Source organism: Stylophora pistillata, chromosome 4 (assembly GCF_964205215.1).
Source record: "Stylophora pistillata chromosome 4, jaStyPist1.2, whole genome shotgun sequence".
Classification (NCBI taxonomy): Eukaryota; Metazoa; Cnidaria; class Anthozoa; order Scleractinia; family Pocilloporidae; genus Stylophora; species Stylophora pistillata.
The window spans coordinates 7011560-7038906 of record NC_142522.1 but is presented as its reverse complement, the minus strand read 5'-3'; the positions used below and the strand labels follow the sequence as shown (position 1 = coordinate 7038906).

The 27347-nt window shown below is 40.0% G+C and overlaps 1 protein-coding gene and 1 long non-coding RNA gene across 3 annotated transcripts; one reads left to right on the top strand and one right to left on the bottom strand.

Moving 5' to 3' along the window:
* Window positions 1-864: 864 nt before the first annotated feature.
* Window positions 865-27347, bottom strand: LOC111337482 (uncharacterized). 2 transcript variants are annotated; one of them, XM_088757633.1, is made up of 10 exons: window positions 25908-27347; window positions 12900-13081; window positions 12196-12444; window positions 11565-11813; window positions 10541-10760; window positions 9944-10106; window positions 9347-9502; window positions 3422-9089; window positions 2543-3145; window positions 865-2163 (listed from the first exon to the last, which is right to left on the bottom strand). In XM_088757633.1, exons 1-10 carry the CDS (start codon window positions 26269-26271, stop codon window positions 1780-1782), a joined length of 8238 nt encoding a protein of 2745 aa, XP_088613759.1. In that variant the 5' UTR covers window positions 26272-27347; the 3' UTR covers window positions 865-1779. The 2 variants fall into 2 exon arrangements, with proteins under 2 accessions (XP_088613759.1, XP_088613758.1); XM_088757632.1 differs by lacking the exon at window positions 25908-27347 and adding an exon at window positions 15247-15770.
* LOC148732182 (uncharacterized) lies at window positions 16566-20820 on the top strand. The gene is made up of 2 exons (XR_016000232.1): window positions 16566-16857; window positions 19916-20820. It is a non-coding gene; the product is annotated as an uncharacterized LOC148732182 (long non-coding RNA).

Here is a 27347-nt window from a genome sequence, read left to right as displayed (position 1 = left end):
TAAATATGGTTTATCGAATGTTGATGGCAGGATATACTTTTGATTCATGGACACGAGATTTTGATATTACTATATTCGCGAGCGAGCGAGCTTGGGAGAGGGAAAGCTTTAGGATTAGCTCGGTTTTTCAGTTTTGGTTTTGTTGCAGTTTGCGGATTTTCCCTTTTTTAGCATTTGTTTTTCGATCTTCGGCAATAAAAATGCAAGCGGTTTTTCGAGATTGGTACACAATAATTTCCTCTTTAGAACGGGGAAGTTCCCGCCGACGATTTAAAAAAGTAACAAAATGTACCTGTTTGTTCTATTTGTGCAAACGCATGTTACACCATTTTACTGTCAATTCAAGCCACACGTGACTGATTGCTAACCATTCCAAGTCAATCTCCGAATTGAGTTTAAGTTCTCAAAAGTTATCTTGTGGATTTTCAATAGGTTTTCAGGGCCGAAGGATATACATTCCTCTTCGGTCAGTTTCCAAGCAGTCATTTTGCCTTGTTCGAACCCCTCTGTTAACTCGGCTTTTTCTCTTTCAAATGATTTCAACAAAACTTCTTGTTTACGTAGCACGCTCAAAAATCCTTCACAATTGAGGTTCGTGTTACTATTGCAACTGCCCTTTCCTTGAATGTCGTAATGTCCACTCTCTCTTGAACGATTTGGACCCAGAACACTCTAGAGAGTTATTACTTTAAAATTCTTGAATATCTTCGTCAGTAGATAAATGTGGACAAAATGATTTTTCTCTCCAAGAGAATATAATTGGGACATAAAATGTTCTCCTGATCTTGAATTGCATGGAACAAATCCGACAAACGAATAAGGTATTGCATGGGTCTACACTGATTAAATTATAAGCTCAGTGACTTACATTTAACAGGTGTCACTGAAAAGACACCATTTTATTGAATCGCCATGTCTTCTGGACACTCTAATGTTTATTTCATGTACAATGATAGCGTGAGTGCACATAGCTTAGTAGCAATGGTACGAGTAACTTAGTGCGAAATCAAAGATACACAAGTTGCTTACAGCATGTTGATGTTTCCGATGTTCAAATATGCAGCAGAGCTTGTTGAAAAATAAAGTGACTACAACTTGAAGCTACTCTAATGGCGCTACGCTTAGCTAAATTTTAATGGTATGAGAAATTTGGTGCATAATCAGTAATTCACCTTTGCATACGGCATGGCGAAATGTGGATCTTTCCAATGTTAAAATACGTAGCAGAACTGGCGTTGTGTTTTAAAGAAAAAGACAGATGTTAGAGAGATTTAGCATCGCGTTTACGTGAAACGCAAACTGCAAGAGTGACCACGTGACCTTGTTTTTCCCACCAATTTTTCACGTTTGCCGGTTGCACTTTGCCGAAACCTGTTTCGTGTTTGCCGTGTACTTAAGATTTCCTTCACGTTTTCTCTCACAGAGTAGAAGTTCATTTTCGGAAAAAAGGGCATCAAAACTATTCCTTGTAAGTCATACATGGGCGTGTTCAAATCCACCATGACGTGAACTCAAGTGAAGCTAAAGCAGCAAGATTCACGCTATTTTACGTGAAACGTGAAAGGGAAAGCTAACGTTTGCCGTTTCATGCAAACGCGGTGCTTTATCTCTCTAATCACAAATCCAAGGCTTTCGAGAGAACCATTAAACTTTTTAATTTTGTTCAAGGTTCCGCGAAAAACCAAAAACTCTGCTACTACATCATGTATTCGTTTGATATTAAATACAGATAACTGCTGAAAAGCTATTGATTGTACGTCATTAAGGCTGATCAAACGTTCAAAAATCTAGACAGTAGAAGTCTCCTTGTTCTAGGTACTGTTCATTATCAACAGCAACTAGTCTTGTCGGTGGGGATGAACTTTGAGTACTCAAGCCAGCAGCATTGCGTGACTCGACTGTCACGTAAACAATGTCACCATCAAACAACATACTAATGTTTGACAAAGGAAGTGTAACGTTTGTCACCAAGCCAACATCTTGGAATTGTAGGACGTCCGTGGCATTTGGATGTTTACCAACGGCTACCCGAAATCCACTGACATCCGATTCTTCGTCGTTAAAACCGAACCAGTGAACCCGCATTGTTTTGTTGAACAGATGACAACTGGAGTGTAGTCCAAAAACGTCATGAGTTCGATCGTCGCTCACAATTACCGAGCCCTGTGAAATAAGGGGAAAAATGTTTTTCAGTTGCATCCACTAGGACTTCATTTGACTTACAAAAGAGGACTTATTTGTTGGTCAATTGAATGATTGATGCAGGTAGAGCTTGTATAAATAAAGGTACTATGGACACTGTAACCATTGACAATGATTCACCTGTTGTTGTAGCCATTACTCCCTGAGCTTAGGCACATTAGTTCTTGTATTCCTTTTTCCTTTTTATAAATAGACCGGGGTGACTAAAACTACACTTTCGTTTGTCAAATGTGTTTCTTTTTCAACGGTATCACGAACTCAGAGAAGATTGCCATTTTGGAGATATGTGCGCTTTTACAAAAAACTTCCCCCGATACCCTTCCAGATAATAAATTCATACCTTTGACGGCGGAGTGTCATCAACAATCACTGCAGACGATATGCTCTCTGCAATAAGTCCAACGTTGTTTTCACATCGTACCAGTGTGAAATAACTTTGGCCTGGGACTAACAGAAGACCAGTTGCCTCTACTATCATACTCAAGCCATTGTCAACAAAATCTGTGAAAACGTCAGTGCTGTTTCTAATTGCAAAGCTACATAGCTTGACACCGCTTTCGTCATCTTCGACTTTGGTGATGTTTGACATTAAAGTACAGTTCAAGGTGCAAGATGTGACATAAAACTGAGGTGTTATCTCGCCTAGGTAAGGGGCTGTCAAATCAACTGTCACTCCAGTTGTTGTTACCACAGCGAAAAGGCCAGCACCGTTTGTTACTCTTATGCTAATATAGTAAGTTCCATTATTAGTCACATGGCAGTCAGTGCACGACACTTGCGTTGAATTTGCAGCAATTTCTGTCATGGATTTTACTTGACATCCCACTGGCAGTGTTCCAACGCAGTATTCAGTTCTGCTTATTTCGCTCTCTTGGTCTTGTGATTTCCATGATGCGTGCAGACTCTCTGTCAGACCAATCCAAGGGTATGAGCCCGCTATGACCTTGGCGGAAAGTTATTTTGCACAAATAAGTAAGTGTACTGGGAAACAACCTATGTGCTTATTGTCTGCGAGTTGCGAATACATGTATGTAACAGTCTGTTCAGTAGAATGGATCACACTTCAAAGCATTTTGCATTTCTTCCAAAATAGTGACGTGCTTTGAATGAACCCGCAACTGAAAAAGACTACGACAGTCGCTCAGTCCATCAAAAGTGAGGGGCCTTAACCTGATTTAAACTAAGAAAAAAAAACGGCAATTTTGTCTGATAATTTTACCTTTGTTAATTCAGGAGGAGTGGCGTCTACTTCGAAGCCATTAGATGAAATACGTGACGTCATTCCAGCTCCATTTTTAGCTTCCACTGTGACGTAATACCGTACAGCATGAGACAAAGACAAATTCCCTGTTTTTGCAGATAGCATTCTTCCAACAGTTGTAAAATTCATGGCGTCTGCAGCCTCAGGGACAGTTCCTATCGCCCAGCGGTATTCGACGATTCCACTCTCTTGATCCTCGAAGGGAGTCCATACTGCTTCCACCGAACTCGTTGATGATTGATAGCCTACGTCAGCAAGAAGAGATGACCCATCGTGGACAACTCCAGCCTTGGGTGGGGTAAAATCTACGATAACACCATCAGACGAGGAAATGCTGCTAAAACCATCACCGTTTGTGCACGTAATCTCACTGACGTAGCGAGCCCCTGGAACAAGGTTAAGATTTGTTTGTGTAAGGTTCCCGTTGCTTTCTACTGCTCTCGTGAACACCACAGTTTCATTTCCAAATAAAGACCTGTCATCTGAGGGTGTCTGCTCGACAATTGTCCAGGAGCAGCTAGCCACACCAGACTCTACATCGTCAATGCCTCCCCACGTAACCGACAAGGCATTCATAGAATTAACGAAATCGATATCCTTGCCTATGCCATCAAAAACAGTTCCTTTTGATGGAGGTGTAGTGTCGAACGTGAGCTTTTTCGATGACATCACCGTACGCAGTCCAGCCCCATTTTCAACGACAACCGTTATGTAATATTCTCCCCAGGAATAAGGTCTGAAAGGTCCAATAGCACCTTGCAAAGATGCGCCTGCTGATACCGGACCACTTCCACAAGTTCGAGGATTCGTTTGCAGACAATATGCACTGCTATGTATTCCACTTTCGAGATCTTTAACACCACTCCACGAAACGCTGATTTCAATAGTTTGCGTCTCTTGATCGACAACTGTGTGTGAGACTGACACTTCTGCCTTCAGTGGTGGGCTGGGATCTGCAATGAATCCATCGGACTGTTCCACTGAGCTTAGACCACTCAAAGTCGTGGCTCGTATGGTTACATAATACGTTGCACCACTCTTTAAGACATCTATGTCACGAATACCTGGTGCTAAGTCTTTTTCTATGTTCCTCTTTAGGCCAATGTTTAGATAAGAGAGAATATCTTCTTTGCCCGGACTTATCCCGATGGCTATCTCGTAAGTAATAACAGGATCTTTAGTGTCAGAAACAAATGGGTCCCAGTTGGCACTTATTACCTTTGTGTTGTTGAGAAAATCGAGGTCCGTCCCGATTACCAGACCGTCTCGAACACGACCAGGAACGGGCCAAACGGATTCTACACGGAAGCCATCAGACCGTACAGTGGCTTGCATCATCGCTTTATTCCAGCAAGTCAGCACATTAAAGTATGTAATGCTCTTGTCAAAGCCAAGATCTTTGTAGGTCTTACTTTCTATGAAAACACTTTTTTCTTCTGAAATGGAGTGGTTCGTAATATTCTTCTCGAACCAAATAACGGCGTTCATATCTTCAATGGTCCAAGTACATGACTGCACGCCACTTTCAGGGTCTTCTACGCCAAAGCAAGTCACAGAAACGTTCCAGTTCTCAAGCACAGCAAAGGAGTCCACTCCTGTTGCTTGGCTTCCGTCAATAACACTTCCAATTGAGGGAGGAGTGCCATCCAACAGCATCCCATCAGAAGAAACTGTTTTCGATAGACCGGCACCATTCGTCACGTAGACTGTCACAAAAACCCTCTCTCCCTCATTTGCGACACATTCTGGGCAAACAAACGACTTGCTCTTGCCGGTGGATGTCATTGCTTTAATTTGGCAGCCATGAGGGGTAGTCCCTACACAATACTCACTCTCTGAAATGCCACTTTCGGGATCTGTAATATTTTTCCACTGACCTGACAATTCCATACCAGAGGAGAAGAAATCGATATCTTCGTCATATTTACCATCTTGTACATCTTTGCTCTCGGCAAGTGGTTGTGATGTATCTATCTTGAGACCAAGCGATGTAATATTAGAACTTAGTCCGGCCTGGTTTTGTGATATTACTGTGATGAAATATGTTTCTCCATGGGATAATCTGAGGTTCGTCCTCGTTAACTCAGTGGCTAACCCAACATTTTCGAAAGGAATTATATTGTCCTTGTATGGTTCGCTGCCAATTGCACAATAGTAGCTCTTTACATCACTTTCGTCGTCTGTAAACGGAGGCCATGATGCTGTGATGGAGTCATTGTCAGATTGAAACTGGAAAAACCCATCACGTGATACACCTGCTACAATAGGACCTTTTGGAAAGGGTGGAGTATTGTCTATGAGAAATAAGGCAGATGACAAAGAAAAAAGACCCGCATTGTTGATGCACTTTACATTGGCAGTGTATTCACCAGGGTGAAGCGTAACATTACTGGGTATCGTAAGATTACTTAAGGAGGCATTGAACGATGCTGTGAATAATGCTTTTCCAGCAGCGTCAAGTACTGAAACTTTGCACGCGCTTATACCACTCTCCTCGTCTGTAAATCTTTCCCACGATATGGAAACATTACTGTTACTGAGGAAAATTTTATTAGCAGTTTTGCTCGACGCTTCTTCGATGTTTACTTTTCCTGCTAGAGGTGGTGTTCTGTCAAAGATGAATGCATCAGAGCACGATTGAGAGACAAGACCAGCTCGGTTCCTGGCCATCACAGTAACAAAATATTTCACGCCAGACCTAAAAACCAAGTCTGTGTTTGTAGTGTTGACGTAGTTTGACTGCCCGATGTTTATAAGTGGTTGGACTTGAGTTCCACACTTGCTTGTTCCTATAGCCCATTTGTAGTACCATATTTCACTTTCAGGCTCAGAAAATCTGTCCCAGTAAACATGCAACGCAGACGTATCGTCAGAAAAGAAGACTTGCTCTTGGGCGTTGTATTTCCACTTACTCTGAGACCCTGATCCTGGATAGATAGTGCTGGGTATCGGTGGAGTCCCATCCGCAACAACACCATCTGAAGAAAGTTCCCTAACACCTCCCGCCTGATTTGTGACCCTCAAGTGCACATAATACTTTTTACCACTGGTCAAGTTTAGATTTCCGTGACTTCTAACGTGTGTTGAGAGACCAACATCCGTGTAGTTTAGAACACTGGTTTTGTTATGCTTGCTAGTGCCAATACTCCATTCAAATTTCTCAATTCCGCTGTCTAAATCCCAGATTCCTTCCCAGTTTGCAGCAATATTTGTCAGAGTGGACTGATAATTCTTATCAGGTACCATGATCCCATCATGCACCACACCATGGCTTGGAAGGGAAAGGTCAAGTAGGACTCCGTCAGAACTAATGCAGTTACGAAGTCCGGCTTTGTTTAAGGCACAGACAATAACATAGAAGACACCATCTGTCAGGGTGAGGCCAGTCAAAGCAGCCGAAGTATTCATTCCAACGTTTTGAAATGGGACAATATTGGGTAAACCTGCACGATTTCTGCTCACTCCATACTCGTAATGTTCAATACCAGACTCTGGATCTGAAAACCCGTCCCACTGAGCTGATAAAGTTGTGTTACTCTCCTGAAAATCAAGGTCTGAACCTGTGCTTCCATCACGAACTTGAGCCTTACGTACGCTTGGAAGCGTTGCATCAACGATGAAACCATCTGAAGATACTTCCAAGCTCACCAATCCTGCTTTGTTCTCAGCCTTGATTTTTACACAGTACTTCTGGCCATTTGTCAGCGAGATATTAGCTAACACGAAGGAAGTTGTTGTTGGAGGGGTAACTTTGATAAATCTGTTACCAGTAACGTGATAGTTCCCCATCATACAGCTTCCTACAGCAAGATAGTACTGTTTGACTTCAGTGTGCGGCTCTAAGAACTTTGTCCAGGAAGCATAAACATGTCTCAAATCAGCCTGATAGTCGACATCTGTCTGGGGATTAGGTCCATCGAATAGACATCCAGGGGAGGGTGAGGTGGAATCAGGTATGATGAGTACCGAGTGGGCATCTTTGTATCTATTTGCTCCATTATAAGCCCTTATAATGAAAACGTAACTTTTCCCTTGGGTCAACGCCAAACCACTAAAGCTTGCAGATGTAGGCAAATTACCTCCATGCACAACTTTGAAGGCAGAGTCTGTTGGTGTGCTATCCGAGGGAATAATGGCCCACAGGTAACTCTTGAGCCCACTATGAGCATCGGAGAAACCCAACCACGTCACTCTCACCGATGATGTACTAGGTATGTAGACACAGGAGGTGCCATTAACGAAGTCATCCTTACCAGTTACTATAATCTTTCCTGTGAAAACTGGACGTGTTGTATCCACGTTAAAGCCATCCGAAGTCACGTCAGTGCTCAGACCAACTGCATCAATGGCCCTCACAGTAACGAAGTACTTTATATTATTACTCAAAGTGAGCCCATTATGTGTGATGTTCGTTGAATTTCCTGCTGATGTCCAGGAAATGATGGTGCTTCCGCTACTATCCTGAACTTTATACTTGTACTCCGAGATGCCGCTTCCTTTGTACCCATCTGTGAAGCCATGCCAGTTTACTGCAATCATGGTATTGTCTGATTGATAGTCAATGTCGCTGAAGTGGCCATCGTTGACAATGCCAGCTTGTGGGGCATCATGGTCTATTAGTAAACAGTCAGAATTTACTGTGCTGTACAGACCAGCTTTGTTGTAGCCTCTGACGACTGCGCAGTAGCTCTGCTTGGAGATAAGATTCACGTTAGCTATTGTGGACGAGAAGCCTTGAGATGTGGTCTGGAATGAGGTTATGAGACCAGTACCCTCTCGCTGAACTGCAAAAGTGTAGCGTGCTATGGGAGAATGTGGATCAGTGAACTGTTCCCAGTTTGCGGTGAATGTGCTCGTCCAGTTGGCGCACTTTAAATCCCTGCCAATTTGGTTACCATCGTTTACCTTCCCAACAAGAGGTGCTGATGTGTCGATTATAACTCCATCGCTTGTAAGGTCGGAAAATAGGCCAGCTTTGGTGTAGACTCGGACAATAAATCTTACTTTAGAACCATCTTCAATGTTGTCAAAGCTCCTTTGTACGTTGGTGTTGAGGTTTACTGCATTAAATGGCATAAGTTCGACTGTTTTGTTTGAGACAAACGAATTAAGAATTACTTTCCATTTATACAAGCTGACACCGTGTCTTGCCTGTACTCCTCCCCAGTTTACTTGAAGTAATGTAGAGGCTTGATAACTTAGGTCGGCTCTAGGTCCATCGTGGATCCATCCACCGTGTGGCTTAGAGGTATCTATAACTACGGCCTTACTGCAGACTGGTAGGTAAGTTTTCCCTCTCAAGTCGGATGCCCTCACAGATATTTTATAAGATGCCATATCTTGAAGGCTTAGTCCTCTAACAGTATGATAATCATTGTTACCCTCTAAAGTTCCGCTGATATTTGCATTAAACGAACAAGGTGTGGAGCCCAAAAGCAGGGACCATCTAAGAGAGATGCTACCACAGGTCGACGAAAAGCCGGAAATCTTCAGAAACAGTCTGTCTGTGATATATTGGTACTGAATTGGCGATTGCTGCTTTGAATCAACAATCTGCACATCGCCAATGTTAATAAAAATGTCATCTGTCACCATTCCAGGGCAGCCTCCAAGAATACCATCACACCTAATAAACGTTAAACATGATAAAACGTCTAAAATCTCTACAGCTACTAACTATAAAGAACTCGTAGTGGCGCTAGTGATTTCTCTGATCTATTATCCTGATGCTTCTTGAGTAAAGAAGAAAGTTACTTTACATGTTTGAGCACCTCCTGTGGAAATGATCACGTTTGAATGAATTTCCTCTTTGTGCTAGCCACCATAGTGCAAACAATCTCGTAAGCATGACAGATAAGGTACATTTACATGTTTTGATCATACCTCTCCGGCTGATCACAAGCGTCAAGAGCAGGTCGACAGATGGTTCTATTTGATTTAAGTGAAGGCCTGCAAGTACCATCCCCAACACATACAGAGGCCTTGATACAACTTGGTGCCAGGTGAGACGATTGACATGAGTATCCCAGCCCTGAACACCTGAAAGGACAACAAATGAGTTGCTGAACTGTTTTTTTTTTTTTTTTTACAGTCGATACAACACCTTTGCGGTGAATCTTTTAATTTAAAGCTCATTTTTGACAAGAGTACGAAGATCCGTACGCTGAATAAGAGTGGCACTGAAATATGCCCATCGACAGAGAAAAGGCTCAACGGAAAAAACATTAAAAAATTGAGAGTGATATATCAGACTTAAAATTAGGCTTGAATTTGCGACACCCTCTTCTAAAAGACATGATTTCACGCTAGGAAGGGGAATCTCCCATTTTAAAAAGGGTTAGCAGTGGCAAAATAAAATCCCTTTACAAGTGATAATTATGAAGTGCGTGCGCTAAAGTTGGTCCAATGAAAGACAAGAGGATATTATTACGAATTCGTTAAACAAGCACTTTGACTAACAAGAGAAGTGAAATACTGCACCTGCCAGCGTTACACGTGTCTTGTTTTGTGCATTTGTTTCCGTCGTCACAAGGCACAGCTGGACGATTACTCCAAGCACTGTTGGCACGAGCTGCTGTATCGTACAAGTCACACCACTGACATTGATTTGACGGATTTAGTGCGTGGTGACTATAGTCTTGGCCTAAGGGAAGTAAAATATTGATAGAGCATTGTCGTTTAAGATTGAAATAATGTCAATAAAAAAGGCGATATTGATTCTGAAATCTCTAGAGGGGAAGAAGAAGTTCAAAACTAAAGTGTAACTTCCATTCTACTGAACTACATTTGCTTGTTGGCTTAAAGACACTGACATCCTATTTTTAAGAAAAAGATTTTCTTACTAGTTTTATTATTTCACTTGAATTCAGGGCTACGAATGAAGTTTAAAAAAATCAAGACAAGAAGCTTCTTTGGGTGGGAGCCACCTCAAAGTTCCACACCGTAGAAAAGTTATTATTTGTAACATACATAATGCAGTTCATTCAGTCAACATAACCAGCAAACCAGCACAAGAGCTTAAAGGAACCTGTTACCGAGGTGAGTATCTAAGAGTTTAACATTGTCGACATTAGTTACCTGCCACCTTACACATGCATGTTTTGTTCACAAATCCAAATCCAGTTTTCAGGCTGCAGCTAGTTCCATTACAGAATTGACAAAGGGAGTTGCAAGTGAAGGAAATGCCACTGCACTGGCCGCTGATGCATTTATCTGCACGGGTGCACTTATTCCCATCATCACATGCCATACCATCTCGATTGGACCATGCGCTGTTGGTGCCTCCTGGATTACACCACTAGAGTGAAAGGAAAAATTGTGAAAATCGTATAACATCACTTAATAAAATAATATGGTCAGCTACTGTAGAATTGAAATAGATAGTTATTTCATCTTTGGGTAATACACAATTACCTTGTGGTATCGTTGGTTTTGCACTTACCTTGAAGGCTGGAAAATTTTCTCTTCTTGAACAATTTTTGAATTACTGTCTCAAACAATGACAAATCTGATAACATGGCTATCAGAAAGATGGTAAATTCCATAAGGAATTAATGGTGGTAAATCATCCTCGGAAATGCGTTGTGAGCAATTTCAAGGTGTTGTATTTAGGAGGGTGAGATCAGTTTCTAAAGACCAAACACCCAGCAAAGCAAAACCAATAAAATTATGGATTACTTTCTACGTTCAATTTTAGTTCCGCAACAGAACATCAATTGAAAAATTACTAAAGGGTTTGCAATCAATTTCTCCATAGTTGCTAACCTCATTCAAGGAAGATCAGCGATTTTCTGGTTGACAACAAGAAGCTTACCGCCTGTCTTAGGAATGCAGCGCTCTTCAAGTTTTAACTGAATTAAAGTTAAAAACATGATAGCAGTGCACGTTGTTGTTTTTACGGGAAAAGAACAAATTTCTTCGTTTTTTAAATATTCGAACGACAGAACGCTGAAAATTGAAAATTCCAGACAGCTTATAAGTAAACCGGGTTTTTTCGCTGTTGGAAAAATTTTTGCCTCGCGGAGTAGATTACTAGTCCAGGGACAAATTTCCTAAAATGTTTCGCCCCAAATGGAGGATACTGTTTAGCATCACTTCATACCTGACATGGATTTCCAGGTTTATACTGATTGCGAGCAAAGCAAGTCTTTTGGCCACGGTGCTGTATGACACAATAACCAGGTTTAATGGGACAGCCGCTGCCATCGTGTGCTTCACATGAGGGACAATTGTAGAATGTACCCACACATATTCCAGTCACACAGTGGTCGTCCTTGGTCCTCATGTTGCCGTCACTACATTGCAGGTTGTTGTTGATAGTCCATTTATTTATGTTATTGCTGTCGCATTGCTGAAAAAAAACAAAACAAAAACGTTTAGTTATTTTTATAAACATAATTTAATCCTAAGTGCTATGTTTAATAGTCTTTTTCACAAAAAAAATTTGAACTCAACGCATCTAGGAAAACATACACGTGAATCCACTATTTTTCAAATCAAAACCTTTTCTGTCCAACAAACAAAAAAGAAATCGCAAAATGTTGTATCTTGCGCACACTTATGACATTGATCTGGCTATCAAACCATGCTTATGTGAGATGAGGTGATTTCTCATACCTGCTAAAAAGGAAAATGATTGTACTCCACATAAGTTTGATTCAAAACCAGTGTCTGCTATGATAGCTGTTTGGGCTTCATTCATATACGTTATGCGTGGTTGATATTACAATTACCTGGCATGGATATCCTGGCCTCCGTTCGCCATGAGCAAAACAGGTGCGTACTCCTGCCACGATGATAATACAATGTCCAGGCTTAATACGGCATGCATCGTTGTAACACTCTTCACATGACAAGCATGAGAATGGAGTACCAATGCATCTTCCATTAGAGCAGTGGTCGTTTCTAGTACAGGGAACACCATCATTGCATGGCAAAGAATCATCATTGGTCCATGATTTTTTCCTGGAAATATGGCATTTCTGAATCGACAAAGAGAATGCGAAGGTCATTGTCAAATTCAAACAAATCAACTTTTTCGTAAAGCCAGCAATTTCCATGAGTTCCCCTGGTATACAATAGGCGTGGTTTTTATAGCTTTAAATTCAGCAGTTTTGTACTCAGTGTGAATGCCTTTGGCCTTGGCTACAGCTCACTGAGTTGACAAGATGCTCTGTAGTCCGTTACTGAAAGGTGTATTTGAATTCCGAATTATGACGAGTTTCTAACTTGCAGCCCGTTGGTACTCTACGCACGATAAGAGGTAAGACCTGTGTTTGAGATCCTCTCGCTCTCTGGTACTGAACAAATCAAAATTTGGCAATCTGGCCCAAGTAAGAAAATTTGCCTTAAAGCATGACAGAGTAGGTATCCTATCTATACGTAATTTACATATACCTTGATATGTTATTGCCGATGAGCTTTGAGAGAATATTACCTGACAAGAATTGGACGGATTAATAGTACCGTATGAATAGCACTGATGACCATTTATTTGACACTGCCTCAGATCACATCGGCGGCCAAGTTTGGTATAGCATGGATGACAGTGGCAAGTAAAGCTGCCATAAGTGTTACGGCAAATATGTTGACATGGATTTGAGTTACACTCGTTAACATCTGAAGTGAGAAAAAAATTTAACATTAATTTCTTTGTTGTTTCAGATGAGTCACTCATTTAAGAATAAAAAAAAAAAAAAGAAACGTGCTGAAGAATTTAATTTGTAAAATCGGTGTTGATAAAGTGAATGGATTCTTTTTCGATTCTACTCATGGCCTCTTCGTTTGTCCCGAAGAAACTATTAGTAAGAGCGTCAGTGATAACAACTAACTCAAAATCGTCTGGAATTAGGGACTGCTCAGTAAGTACAAGGTTAGAGACATAAAAGCAGATCTAATTCTCGGTCTTCCTCAAGCTTCACAAAGATGGCTGTAAGAAATCAATCCGTCAATCAATACCTAATGATGCAGTTGTTGGTTTTTTAGGTACAACATGTAGAGATTTCGTCATCGTGACAAGAAACCGAATAAATTTTCTGAAAAAATACGAAGTAGATGTGAAATCATTCAAAGGTGATGTCGCTTAAAAAATGACACCGTCAAAACTAAAAGAAGCAGAATTTTACTGCGATCCAGAGGTATGAGTGCATGGCAAATCAAACAACCATAACGTTATGTTATCAAACAGCAAGTTTTCAGTGCAAGCTAGAGAACAATCCTCATCAGTACTTGTGTCCTAAATTTTCAACCAGCGTGGAAAGGAACGTTGCCGTTCAGACTTATTTATTTAGGACTCAAGTTGAAGGCGGTGTTTCTGTCTTCCTTCCACCCTTTAAACGCGCAGAGTAATGGTAATGGTAATGGTTTATTAGATATGAATTCGGCACTAAAATGAAATACTTCATATTTACAAGAAATTACAAAAAACATTTACAAATTAGATGAGACTATATAAATAAAAAAATTTTGCCGGGGGACTGGGTTACCGGCTCACAAGATTCTATTAACAAATTATTACAAAGGTGATATAAGTCTATTGCGATAATTCATTAAGCTTTGATGTCATTGCGGGAAAGAAACTTATTTGAAATCGTTTTGTCCTGCATTTAAAAAGAGTCAAGTTATTGCTGGAGCGCAGGTGGCGGCCGTGTGCGTCTAGTCTTTTCTGTGGAATCAATGATGACATCTGTTGCCTCGTTACAGTATCATCACTAGAAAGAGCTGAATAACGTATACGCATGCGCTAGGTTTTGCCGCGGAAACACGGATTTTGAGTCGTTCACATGGTTGATTTCCTATTCTGTTGCTTCCAGGCGTCGTTTTCCTTGCCTCTTTTCTTTTACAGAACAACCTCCAAAAACTTGGTACACACCCTAAAAATTTTTAAAAATTAATTTTCTCCTTAAAACCTCTGGAATAGGAAAATGCCTTCTACGAAAACAGAGTTCCTCGGTTTTAAAAGTCAGCCGTTACTATTTTCCGCTAATTTCGCTAAATTTAGACTTAGAACACATGAGCCCGCGTTGTTGACCGCATACCCACTGTCGTAAGCATTTCATTATTCAGCTCTGTCTCACCACTACATAAAACATTAAGGTTACGAGAAAAATGCAGAAATCATCACAAAACAAAGAAGCTTTTGAATCTTTTGTTAAAGCCATTTTTCTTGTCAATAGTGTAGGAATTGTAGAGAGAACCGTATGGAGAATATGAATGCTGATGTTAAGGTGTAAAAAGGGCTAACTCAAACACATTACTTCAAAGCCTATCAAGGATCTCCGTCACTGTTTTTGAGAAGTTTTGAGTTAAAAAGCTGAAAAAAGTCATACAGATGTGCTAGTTGAATTTCTATTGTGTAGAAAAATTCCGTTAGCAAAACTCAATTTCTAGATCGCGACCAAAATATCTGCCCTTCTGCTTGCTTTTGTCGATAGGAATAACATTATACGACGAGATTAGCTAATTGCTAGAGAATGGCGAGTTATGGGACACTTCCGCATTTAATTGTGACAGTCAATTCGCTGAGGCGCGACACGGAATAAGTTCCCCGCTCCATCTTCTTTGTTTTGTCTCGTTCCCATTGCCGCCGTCGGGGTATGGTCAAGGTCGCAACAAACGATTTCAGGCAGGCAAGCACTTTTTCTCAGACATAGATTCGTCACCCGTCAGACTTAAAGCTCATTTTGTAACTTATGGTAAGCAAAGTTTACCTTTCACAGTTAGTTTACAGAAGAAAAATACAAGCCGACTAAATTAAATTTAGCACTTAGAGCGCAGGAACTTACCAGTCCTGCAGCACGTTCCAGTATATCCTGATCTGCAGTAACAGCCCGAACTATGCGGTTGGCCGTAATTTGCACAGAGCCCTATATTGCACCTCTTTCTTTCGGTAAAATGATAGGGGCACTGTCCGCATTGATTTTTAACTCTGGTTATGTAGCGCGTTCTTAACTGTATACCACCAGTTCCACAAGGATAAGAACAACTTCCCCAGTTAGACCAACCGCTAACACTGCAATCGCGCCTGTGGCATGGTGGTGGTGGTGGTGGTGGTGGAGGCCTTCGACGTCGACGTCGACGTCGCCTTCTCCATGTATGACAAGATTCAATAAAAAGCATTGCGATACAGAGCCAGACAATCAATGTCGTTAATTTTACCATTTTTCACGAAAAAATACCCTTCTTCCCTTCAAGGGATAAATGCAAGACCGAGCAGGCGAACTTTCTTACGAACGCGCTGATCCGGCGCAAATTCTGAGACAATTTGTAGATTCATCGCTGCTTATTTCATGTTAGAGCCGAAAACTGTGACCCGTGACATCGCATTAGCAGCTGAAAACAGATCCCAAGGAAGCAGTTTCTATGTCTTAGCTTGCTATATTTTACTGTCATGAAGCCAAACCACAAGGCATGCCGCCAAAAATGATAATAATAATAAAAAAAATAACGGATAGGACCTAATGACATCGTGGTGGCAGAAAGTTCCTCAAATTTCAGTTCCAGATCGTATTAGTTTTGAGGAGGGAGCTGCTTTAGGTTAATAAGAACTCAAAAGGAAGAAGTAATCCTGGATTGGCAATTTTTCATTTACATTTGATTATTTAGAAGTTAGAGAGGGAGAGAGAGAGAGAATATCTCATTTTGTTTTATGAAGAGAAGTTTTCCCGGCCTACTTAGCTTTGGCGAGAAAAATTAAAAAGGCATGTTGTCAGTCATTTCCAACAGGATGCACCCTTGTAACAGCGTAACCTATGACATCGTAACAGCAAATGTTTGAAAATCGATGCCATTTCCTTCAGATTATGATCGATTACCATGCAAGTTTCATTATTTATTTCATGGTTAAATCCAAACCGCGAAAAGGTTTTTTTCTTGGATAACAACGTTCCAGTTTCTATGAAATCGATGGAACCACACCTGGCGATGTAAATTTAAGAGTTTTCATGATACTTAGATAGCTTTGAAAAGGATAGCATTGAGAAGGATAACATTAAATGTTTGTTTCTAAGGAAGAAGTGCTTTACTGCGACACAATCCTAAAAAAAAATTGACCTCGTGACATCGTAACAGCAGACAGTAAGTCGATATTCAATTCTGAATGCTTTAAGTTTGGTCATAACAGAATATCGATAACATAAAAGGTGAATCTAGCCGCCAAATCTTTAATAACAGTTCATAAGGAAGCAGTCGTCATGGATTGGCACTGCTGGACTTTACTGTTAGTGATAGTTTCCACTGTTGCTTTTCCCGAAAATACCACAGAATTGGACGGAATTCAAGAAAAGCGACTGTCATTTTACCAACACTCCAAATGCACCTACTCCTACGAGTTGTCAGTTCACACTGCACGAGGCTTCAAGTCCACAGAAAGTGACGGTTTTCAAATTCATGCTCTGGTAAGGTCCTAGGATACTGTTATGAAGTACTTAGTTAGTGAATAATTCACGGTTAGTCAGTTAGTTAGTCAGCTCAGTATTATTTGGTCTTTCCAGTTTATAATAGGAATGTAGTTACTGAATGAATTCGAATTCTGAAGTTATTTAGGTTTAGGCTGTCATGATGAGTTTTCGAATTATGACTGTCTTTTCTAACTTCCAAAAGGATGTGCCTAGTCCGTCTGCTGACCTTGCTTTGCACCCACAAGAAAGTTTTTGTTTTGACTAACGCAGTCAGAGGTTGATTTATTTGATCGGAAACATCAAGATGAATGAATGTGAAGGTGTCGTCTGATCGTCCGGGTGAGTGTAGTCCTGGGAAGGACTGTTGTCGGTGGTAGTGACTAACGTTTCGACAACCTGTGCGGAAGTCATCATCAGAGTCAAGTGAATGATTGTTGTCAGTAGAATGTTCTTATTCCAGTTCTTGTAAAATGATCGGTTGGTTTTGCCGTGATGTTATTGGCTGTAAGACTCAAGTGACGTAAGTCGGTCGTAATTGGTCTGTTTCCATCTGTCGGTAAACAGACAGACCCACAACAGTCCTTCTCTGGACTACACTCACCCGGACGATCAGACTACAGCTTCACATGTTACCCCCGGGTTCAAGCCATTTACTGCAAGATGAATTAAGTACTTTTTTATTCATTTCGTAAGTCTCGCGCAATTGTTTGGTTTAGTACACAAGAATGAAGCGAGATTTGGATGTAAGTCGAGAATTACAAATAGACGAAAAGGACAATTCGAGAGTCTTACAGGCTTTCCCGAGCGTGATGTGCGGGATAGCTAGTTTCCCTGGACATTTGATCGTGTAACTACATGAACAGCTGGTAAACATTACTTAGTTGAAGTTACAGTTGGCGCGCATGCACATCCGCATCCATTCGTTTTCTTGAATACATCTTGATAAATTTGAAAATAAAAATGGTTCTTTGGTTTCAAAGTAAGAGTTGAAGCAAGGGAAACACCGACTCCTAAGCCACTACGTTGGATATTTCAGCTCGGGTTAAATTCAAAGGAAAAGATTGAGTTCATTTTATCATCACCAAATCGTCTGCCCCAAAATGCGCAACAGGTTTCAACGTTATTTCTGCCGCTTTACGCACAAATTTATTTTCACTAGCCTATACAGAGCAAATGTTTTCCTCCTTTTCCGCGTACATTTCATAAAATTTTCAGGCACAACATTCGTTCGCAAGGCTCACACTGAAAGTACCTACTTGTAAACGTGATTAAGTACTTCTTTGTCGCTGCACGCTATTATTTTTGTGTGGCTTACACAAAGTGTGTAGCCACACTATGGCACGATCGGATTTATTTATTTATTATTTGTCGACGAAAGTCAAATGCATGTCATGTGGTATAGTGTCGTAAGGCGTATTAGTCTGAGTCAGCCATCTTGGTTGTAAGCCTGGTCTCGAGTAATTTTTTTTTTTCAGGTGATCGTTTGACGAGTTAGTTCTCGTCACACAAGCCAAAACACCCAGATCGGCTGGTGTTATAACTGCAGCTTGTGCAAGAGCTTACGCTCTTATAAGACAACATTTAACAGCTTGAATCTTCGGTACGAGTTGTACTACACTGAAAGAAGTCATTGCACTCTCGTAAGCCAACAACTATCGGATTGACCTATCGGTGCGGGTTGCACCACTGAGTCACTTGAAGAGTTTTAAAGTGTTTGAAATTGTCTTAAGCCTCCTGGAAGTGCCATAAAGTGAAATAAGTTGTATTGTAGTTGCATTCTCCTTGCACTGTTGAGAATTCACGGAGGCAATGATATTTCAAAACGATAAAAATACTAGTAAGTATGGGAATCTTGATTGTACAATACCGGTCAAAGATTGGCTTTTATGACAAGTTCGTAGAAACAAAGAATATCTTACCACGTTTTAAGGATCATTGTCAGAGTTTAATGCTCATGGTGTTCTATTCAAATGTATTTTACTTGCCAGCGAAGGATTCCACGTGCGAATTTTTGTGTTAGCTTATCCCATGTCTTTTAAAGGTATCCGGACAACTCGCTCCCTGGACAATTAGCCCCAGACAACTCGCCCCCGATCTTCAGACAACTGGCCCCCAATATGAAAACACTTAAATTGCGTTGGACAACCATATTTTTATGCACATAAAGTAATAATTTCTTGAAAGAAGAAAGTTTGTTTTTTAAAGTACATTAAAAGACTGAGACTAACGTTTGTAGCGATCGATTGTAACAATCGCATAAACACATGAAAGTGACCATTTTGTAATCCAGCCATAACATTTGAAGTTGCTGTTTACGCGATCGTTACAATCAATCGCTACAAATGTAAGTCTCGGTCTCGTAATGTACTTTAACAAACAAAATTTTCTCTTCTTTCAAGAAATTATTACTTGATGAGCATAAAAGTATATTTGTCCAACGTAACATAAGTGTTTCATATTGGGGGCCAGTTGTCTGAAGATCGGGGGCTAGTTGTCTGAAGATCGGGGGCGAGTTGCCTGGGGCTAATTGTCCGGGGGGCGAGTTGCTTTAGGTTAATAAGAACTCAAAAGGAAGAAGTAATCCTGGATTGGCAATTTTTCATTTACATTTGATTATTTAGAAGTTAGAGAGGGAGAGAGAGAGAGAATATCTCATTTTGTTTTATGAAGAGAAGTTTTCCCGGCCTACTTAGCTTTGGCGAGAAAAATTAAAAGTATATTTGTCCAACGTAACATAAGTGTTTCATATTGGGGGCCAGTTGTCTGAAGATCGGGGGCTAGTTGTCTGAAGATCGGGGGCGAGTTGCCTGGGGCTAATTGTCCGGGGGGCGAGTTGTCTGACATTCCTTTTAAACGCTACGGCTTGTTAGCGCGCAAATTTTTCAACGCATTCTCTAGCCCGAAGTTTTCGTTGCCGATCTTAGACTCTTAACTTAAGCTTCGGCGCCATCGGCACAGTCAGGAAAATATTTAAGTCTTTAAACTCTGTCTTGTATGTTTATCATCGCTCGGCCCTTTTTCTCAATCCCCATTTATTTTTTATTTATTTTCCTAGTCGAACCTCGCTCGCTCACTCGCTCGACGACAAAACCTCAATCGGCTCCTCGAGTTTCTTCAACCGAGCGCGAGTTCAAAATTTTCTAGCTGACGTAGCATCGACAAGAACTGTAGGCTACAGCCAGTATTGACAGGTTTTTGGATAACACAAAATGTGGAAGGATGTGATGTTTTGGTTTTCACAGATGATTTTCTACAATGCTTATATTCCATTGTTTATAGGACTAGAGCCTAGTATTTTAATGTTACAACTGAAATGTGATTATCATTATGTTTTCCAAGTAACGTCCAGAATTATTCAGACCTTAACATTTCTTGACTTCCTGTAAGCTTGGCAGTCTTCTAAATTCTCTTCATAATGGTTCAGATGAGCATTGATATTAAACTTGGTAACAATACATGTGTATTAGGCCTTTATTTCGTAGACTACAACTTCTTTTCAGTGACTTGTTTGGTTTTGGTTAATTCATTACAACACTGATATACATGAAAAAATACACTCTTGATTGGCTGAAAACAGCCAGGTGTCTTTTCCATGTATCACTAGTGCAAAAGTAATTCCTCAAGTACAAATGTAATCCAACTGGTAGGCTCAGCAACAATAGATCACTCTAGAAACCAATCAGATTGACAAGAAGTAGGTTGTGCTGATTGATACACATAAAAGCTGACCGAAACAAACAAAAGCTTGAATTTTTTAGGTATATTGATAGAAACTGATAAAAGTGCATTCCTGAGTAAGATTTCAGCTGAAAAACAAATTTTGATAGCATGTCAAGTTGACCATTTACATGATGATGTCAAGTTCACCTTTTGATTTCATTTGTTACTTTACATGTATGCGTTGTCGAAAATTAAAAATGAATAAAGGCTGATAGTTCCGAAAGAAACTGTTTGGGGCTGCGTCGGTGGGAGTAACGAAATAATTTGGATATATCAACAAAGTTGAAATGGTAAATTGGCCACCGTAATGATTACAAAAGCTGACGTTTCGAGCGTTAGCCCTTCGCCGGAAAGCTGAAGTTGAAAATGTCAATACTTGTCAATACTATAGGAATTGTATACAGACCAGCATGAAGAATTGCATACATATGCCTTCATACGAATCAAGGATCTCCATCATTACCAGCGAGAGGTCTCAGTAAGAAAAGTAGACAAATAGTAGATGTGCTCTTTAAATTTCTTCTGAACGAAAAGGCAAACGAAAATGGCAATAGGAAATAGGTTCCGTTTGCAAAAAATGTCTCCTGGTTCGCGACAAAAATCTGCCCTATTGCTTTTCTATAAAAAATAATATGTTTTTCTCAAGTACAAGCGACGGTTTTCTTTTCTACGGGCTGCATTTCAAGTACATGGTATGGTAATTACTAAATACTAAACTAAATATCAAGAAAAGATTTCCCTCTTAAAAGTGATAATCAATTCGTTTGGGCACAACAAGGCTTTTGAGTTCCTGCTCTTCATAAAAGGAAACGATGGCTGACTTTGATATAAAACGCTCCTGATAACCTTAAATTTGCAAAATCTTAAGCCGCACGCGCTGTTATTGTTCTTCTCATCAATATTATTTTTGTTTCGCCACGTTCCCCTGCCGTCGCCGCCGTCGTGGTTTAGCTAAGGCCACAACGAAGATTTCAGGCCGACTATCTCAGGCAGAGATTACCTTAGCTCATTTGCTACCTAAGGTAAGCTAAGCTTACATTGTACAGTTAGTTCACCGGGAGAGAAAAGTGGGGGGGGGGGGGGGGGGTATTATTCTGGTATCAATATCTCCTTAACGAATGATGTCAACAAGCCAGAGAGTATTTTAATGCAGACAGCAACAACAGTGAAATCATCAAATTGATTGAAAACAGACAAAGCAAAATGAGGTCGACCGCCTTTCTCTTGAGGGAAATTTAGAAAAGCATGTTATTAAGCGCAAAGATTATGAAACCTGTTTACCAGTGACCCATGACATCGCAGCAACACATTTAGGATTAAGCTTGCTGCTTTATCAGTATTAAAGTATCAAGAATCTTCTTAAACTAATTGTTTTACAAAGTGTTCGTGTAAATCTAATCCGCGAGACATAATTATCGTTCTGCACAACAAAATGACGTGTGTGGTTTAAGGGTGACAGGTTGATCCGAGTTAAATTTGATCTTGAAGCTATTAGTTGTTGTTTTGAGTTACTCCCTCATAAAACAGTTTCTACCAAGAAGAAAGTGAAGGATATGTCGATTTGCTATCAACATTTACAAGGGCTTGAATCATAACCGCAAGGCAAAACCCACTACAATAATAAATTTCTAAAAACGGTGCCCATGATAAAAATGCTAGTTTCTCAGAAATTCAAAAAGAAATTTCCCTCCATTCAAAGCGCTATGAAAAAATAGGAAAAACTTTATTTCCTCAATAATTTTATGAACCACGACCATACAACTGCGGGGAACACATGCTGGAGGCGCAAGCGGTCTGCGACATCGGTGCTGCCTTCGCCACAACAATTAGGGTTCAACGAGAGTGACGACGCTAACGCAATTCATAACAGCAAGTCGCCTCTTATTTCATGTTATAACTGTGACCCATGACATTGCAAAGATAGAGGGATTACATAGATACATAAAAGTAAAATAACATGCAATGCCAGCGGCAGATTAAGGGATGCAAATTGAAAAATACAAACAAACAAACAAATGAAATATCAGCTTAAGACTTCATTCGCGCACGTACATGTCGAGCTTTAAAGTTTACCTCTTTACCGCCTTCAGAGAGCTAATTTTCATTTTTCATTCAAAAAAATTTCCGTAACTATTTATAATTCTGTTTAATAGCACCTAATCGCGTTTTCATATGCCGACTGTAAAAAGCAATTAAAAGCAGGGTTAGCTTAAAATAACAAACACACAAGTAATCCTACTAAAAAAAAAAAAAAAAAAAAAAAGGCTCAGAGTTGGTGCCAAGCGTTTTCTTTCTTTTCTTCCTTTTCTTTTCCCTTTTTTTCTTTACCTGACATTTACTCTGACATCAAGCTGTTGGTGCGAAACGTAGCCGTTAGGTACTACTCCAAGTTTTAGGGCACAAAGAGAACACAAAACGTGGAGATTGAGATTGTGATTATTGAAGCGGTGGAATGTGCACGAATCGAGTTCAGCTGTAAAAAATCTCCATATGAAATTGAACGGGTCTGCATTTTGTGGTTATACACTGACTGTAAGTTATGCCGAAACGGTAGCCGTAAAAGTAGAGAAAACATTTTCAGAAGCAGGCCATTACCAATATTAGAAAAACATTGAAAGACAGGAACTAGAAGTAGGATGAACACTCATATCTGACAAAATCAAGTTTTGGTCAATGGATATACGAAGTGCAATGGCACAATTTAAAGAAGGTTTCTTTGCGGGGCATTACCCAGGCTGTCTGCGTACTTAAAGGGAGAAGGTTTCTAAAGATACTGCGGCAAATTTAAGTTATCAACTTAAGTGATAACAAATTACCCTGTTTGAATACCTAACGGATTCCGACTTTTTTTTCGAAGTTCTTTCCTCGAGGTGGTTGAAGAAAGTCTACCAAAGGGACACTTTTTCTTCCTCAGACAAAACAAAAACAAAAAGCTGGGCTGTTTCTTTTGTCGTCTTAGTATATTATTCGATAACCTTCTTACTTTTGAAAAAAAAAAAAAAAAACATGGGAACATTGCAAACTTTAGTTAGAAACGAAGACAACTGATGAAAAGTTGACCTTGTAGTTGATTAATCAAGAAGCAATAGCAGTTCTATTTTGCCCAATACCGGATGGCCAATAGCAATGCAGTGCCAGCGGCAGATTAAGGGATGCAAATTGAAAAATACAAACAAACAAACAAATGAAATATCAGCTTAAGACTTCATTCGCGCACGTACATGTCGAGCTTTAAAGTTTACCTCTTTACCGCCTTCAGAGAGCTAATTTTCATTTTTCATTCAAAAAAATTTCCGTAAATATTTATAATTCTGTTTAATAGCACCTAATCGCGTTTTCATATGCCGACTGTAAAAAGCAATTAAAAGCAGGGTTAGCTTAAAATAACAAACACACAAGTAATCCTACTAAAAAAAAAAAAAAAAAAAAAGGCTCAGAGTTGGTGCCAAGCGTTTTCTTTCTTTTCTTCCTTTTCTTTTCCCTTTTTTTCTTTACCTGACATTTACTCTGACATCAAGCTGTTGGTGCGAAACGTAGCCGTTAGGTACTACTCCAAGTTTTAGGGCACAAAGAGAACACAAAACGTGGAGATTGAGATTGTGATTATTGAAGCGGTGGAATGTGCACGAATCGAGTTCAGCTGTAAAAAATCTCCATATGAAATTGAACGGGTCTGCATTTTGTGGTTATACACTGACTGTAAGTTATGCCGAAACGGTAGCCGTAAAAGTAGAGAAAACATTTTCAGAAGCAGGCCATTACCAATATTAGAAAAACATTGAAAGACAGGAACTAGAAGTAGGATGAACACTCATACCTGACAAAATCAAGTTTTGGTCAATGGATATACGAAGTGCAATGGCACAATTTAAAGAAGTTTTCTTTGCGGGGCATTACCCAGGCTGTCTGCGTACTTAAAGGGAAAAGGTTTCTAAAGATACTGCGGCAAATTTAAGTTATCAACTTAAGTGATAACAAATTACCCTGTTTGAATACCTAACGGATTCCGACTTTTTTTTCGAAGTTCTTTCCTCGAGGTGGTTGAAGAAAGTCTACCTAAGGGACACTTTTTCTTCCTCAGACAAAACAAAAACAAAAAGCTGGGCTGTTTGTTTTGTCGTCTTAGTATATTATTCGATAACCTTCTTACTTTTGAAAAAAAAAAAAAAAAACATGGGAACATTGCAAACTTTAGTTAGAAACGAAGACAACTGATGAAAAGTTGACCTTGTAGTTGATTAATCAAGAAGCAATAGCAGTTCTATTTTGCCCAATACCGGATGGCCAATAGCAATGCAGTAGCCATGATCGTCGTCAAGTAATCTGCTCTATTTGTTGTTTTGATGCTAAAACTGCACCTACCACGAGGTATGTAGAATATATCGTCATGGTATCAACATTGATAATCACCTGAAATACAACCGTACGCCGTTTGGCGTACAAATAAATTTATCGAAAAGGCGTCTAGTATAACAGTGCCTTCTTTTAGAAAAACAAAAGGAGAGTTCCCGTTATTCAAAGAGCTTTGAAACTAAAGAGAAAGCTCTATTTCTACAATTTGTTCACTTTAGAATTTGCGTTTAAATTTGACACAGACGGAAAATAACAAAACGAACACATACAAAAAAAAAAAAAACCATTTGACATCGTAGCAGCAGATAATTACTTAATATTGGTAACATAAAAGATGACATGAGCCGCTAAATAGCAGTTCATAATACAAAGCAGTCGTCTTGGATTGGCACTGCAGGATGTCATTGTTATTAATAGTTTCTGCTGTAGATTTGTACGAAAACACTGCTACGGTAGACGAAATTCAAGAAAAGAGACTAGCATTTCACCAAGACTCTAAATGCACCTATTCCTACGAGCTGGCAGTTCATACTGCTCGAGGCTCCAGGTCCATAGAGAGTGACGGTTTTCAAATTCATGCTCTGGTATGAGCTAAGGTTTTAAATTCATGTTCTGTAAGATCTAAAGATATAAACAGCTGGCAACTTTACTTACTAAGAATAATATTTCAAGTTAGCGTTGGCGTGCAAATTAGCAGCCACTCTTTCTCTCCAATCTTTTTCGATAAATTTGAAACAATTTTTGTTTCTTGGCGGTTTCCACGTCGCCCTACGAATTAAAGCAAGAGCAAGATCCCACTCCTTAGCCGTTGCGTTGCGTATTAGAGCTCAAGTTAAATCCAAAGGAAAAGATCGATACTCAACATGAGATAAAAAAGTACTCCTCAGAATTTTCTTATTCGTCAGATTTTAGTTTGTTTCTTTACAGAGACACTCGAAAAACTGAATGCTGCGCTAAGACTGTAAGGTACTTACCATACTGGCAACATGTTCCAGTATATCCCGCTCTGCAATTGCAGCCTGTACTGTGGGGTCGGCCATGATTTGCACAAAGCCCTACGTTACACGCCTTTGACTCTCTCAAATGATATGGACATTGTCCGCCACAGCTCTGAGCTTTCTTAACATAGCGCGTTTTCCATTGAACACCACCAGTACCACAAGGATAGGAACAACTACCATAATTTGACCAATGGCTGACTATGCAGTCGCGGGGAACACACGGTGGAGGTGGGGGAGGCCTGCGACGTCGACGACGACGACGTCTTCTCCAACAACAGGTTTCAGTAAATAGCGTAACAATGCAAAGCCACACTAGAAAAGTCGTTATTTTTGCCATCTTACGTACAAAATTTATCTTCCCTAGCCTTAAACAGTGCAAATGTTTTTTCTTTTTCCGCGTATATTACATTAAATTTTCAGACACAATGTTCGTTGAGTAGACTCTCCTTTTACCTCTTGACCTCCTTCGAGTACTTTGTTGCAAGCGTGATCACGTATTTCTTTGTCGCTGCACGCTAGCAGATTTTTTTTTGTAAAAGCTAAAAAGGTTACATCGTTACATAAAGGCACAATTACATGCAGAAGGAGCGGCGATTACTGGATGTAAATTGAAAAATATCAAAACAATTAAAAGAAGACTTCACTTGCGCACGTGCACGTAACCACTCCTTCGACAATGTTTACACTAACAAATTTTAATTTCAAAGTTCTTTCCAAGAGGCGTTTAAAGACAGCAAATTTTTCCCCTCAGACAAAAACGAAAACAAAAAAGTTGGACTGTTTGTTTTGTTTCTTGTCTATACATTTCACCAACCTTTTCACTGCTCAAAACAGGCGTGGGACTATTCCACAATATAGTAAGACATGGATACAATTGTGGAAAAGTTGACCAAGGGGGCAATCATTCATTTTCATTTCGCATAATATGGTCGTAATACAAATAGCGATAGAACAGCAATTACGTTTGTCCCGACATCTGCCAAAATTTGTGCAAATCAAGTTTATAAATGTTCAAAGACCGCATGACCCCAAGTCATCACAATAAGCCGTAGATGACAAGTGTCAATTCAGTTCGAATGCTGATATAATTACGTGCGGGATTTACTTAGGTATCAAATCTTTTACTCCTTTGAACACGTTCTGTTCACTTCAACAACAGGGCAAAGAAAAGCAGGCGTCATGGAATGGCACTGCTGGATTGTCATGTTTCTGCAAGTTTCTGTTGTGGCTCTCCGTAAAAATGGCACAGCGTCTAAAGATCCGAGCGAAAAGCGACTCTCATTTCTCCAACACTCCAAATGCACTTATTCGTATGAGCTTGCAGTTCACACTGCACGAGGTTCTAAGTCCACAGAGAGTCACGGTTTGCAAGTTCACGCTTTAGTGAGTACTAAGAAAAAAGGCGATTTCTTA

Coding starts and splice junctions, on each gene's coding strand:
- LOC111337482 (XM_088757632.1), bottom strand. CDS start 15,622: ATGGTAAAATTAACGACATTGATTGTCTGGCTCTGTATCGCAATGCTT. Junction 11,814..12,195: donor GGCCAGGATATCCATGCCAG/GTAATTGTAATA, acceptor GTTTTTTTTCAG/CAATGCGACAGCAATAACAT. Junction 10,761..11,564: donor AACCTGGAAATCCATGTCAG/GTATGAAGTGAT, acceptor CTTTCACTCTAG/TGGTGTAATCCAGGAGGCAC.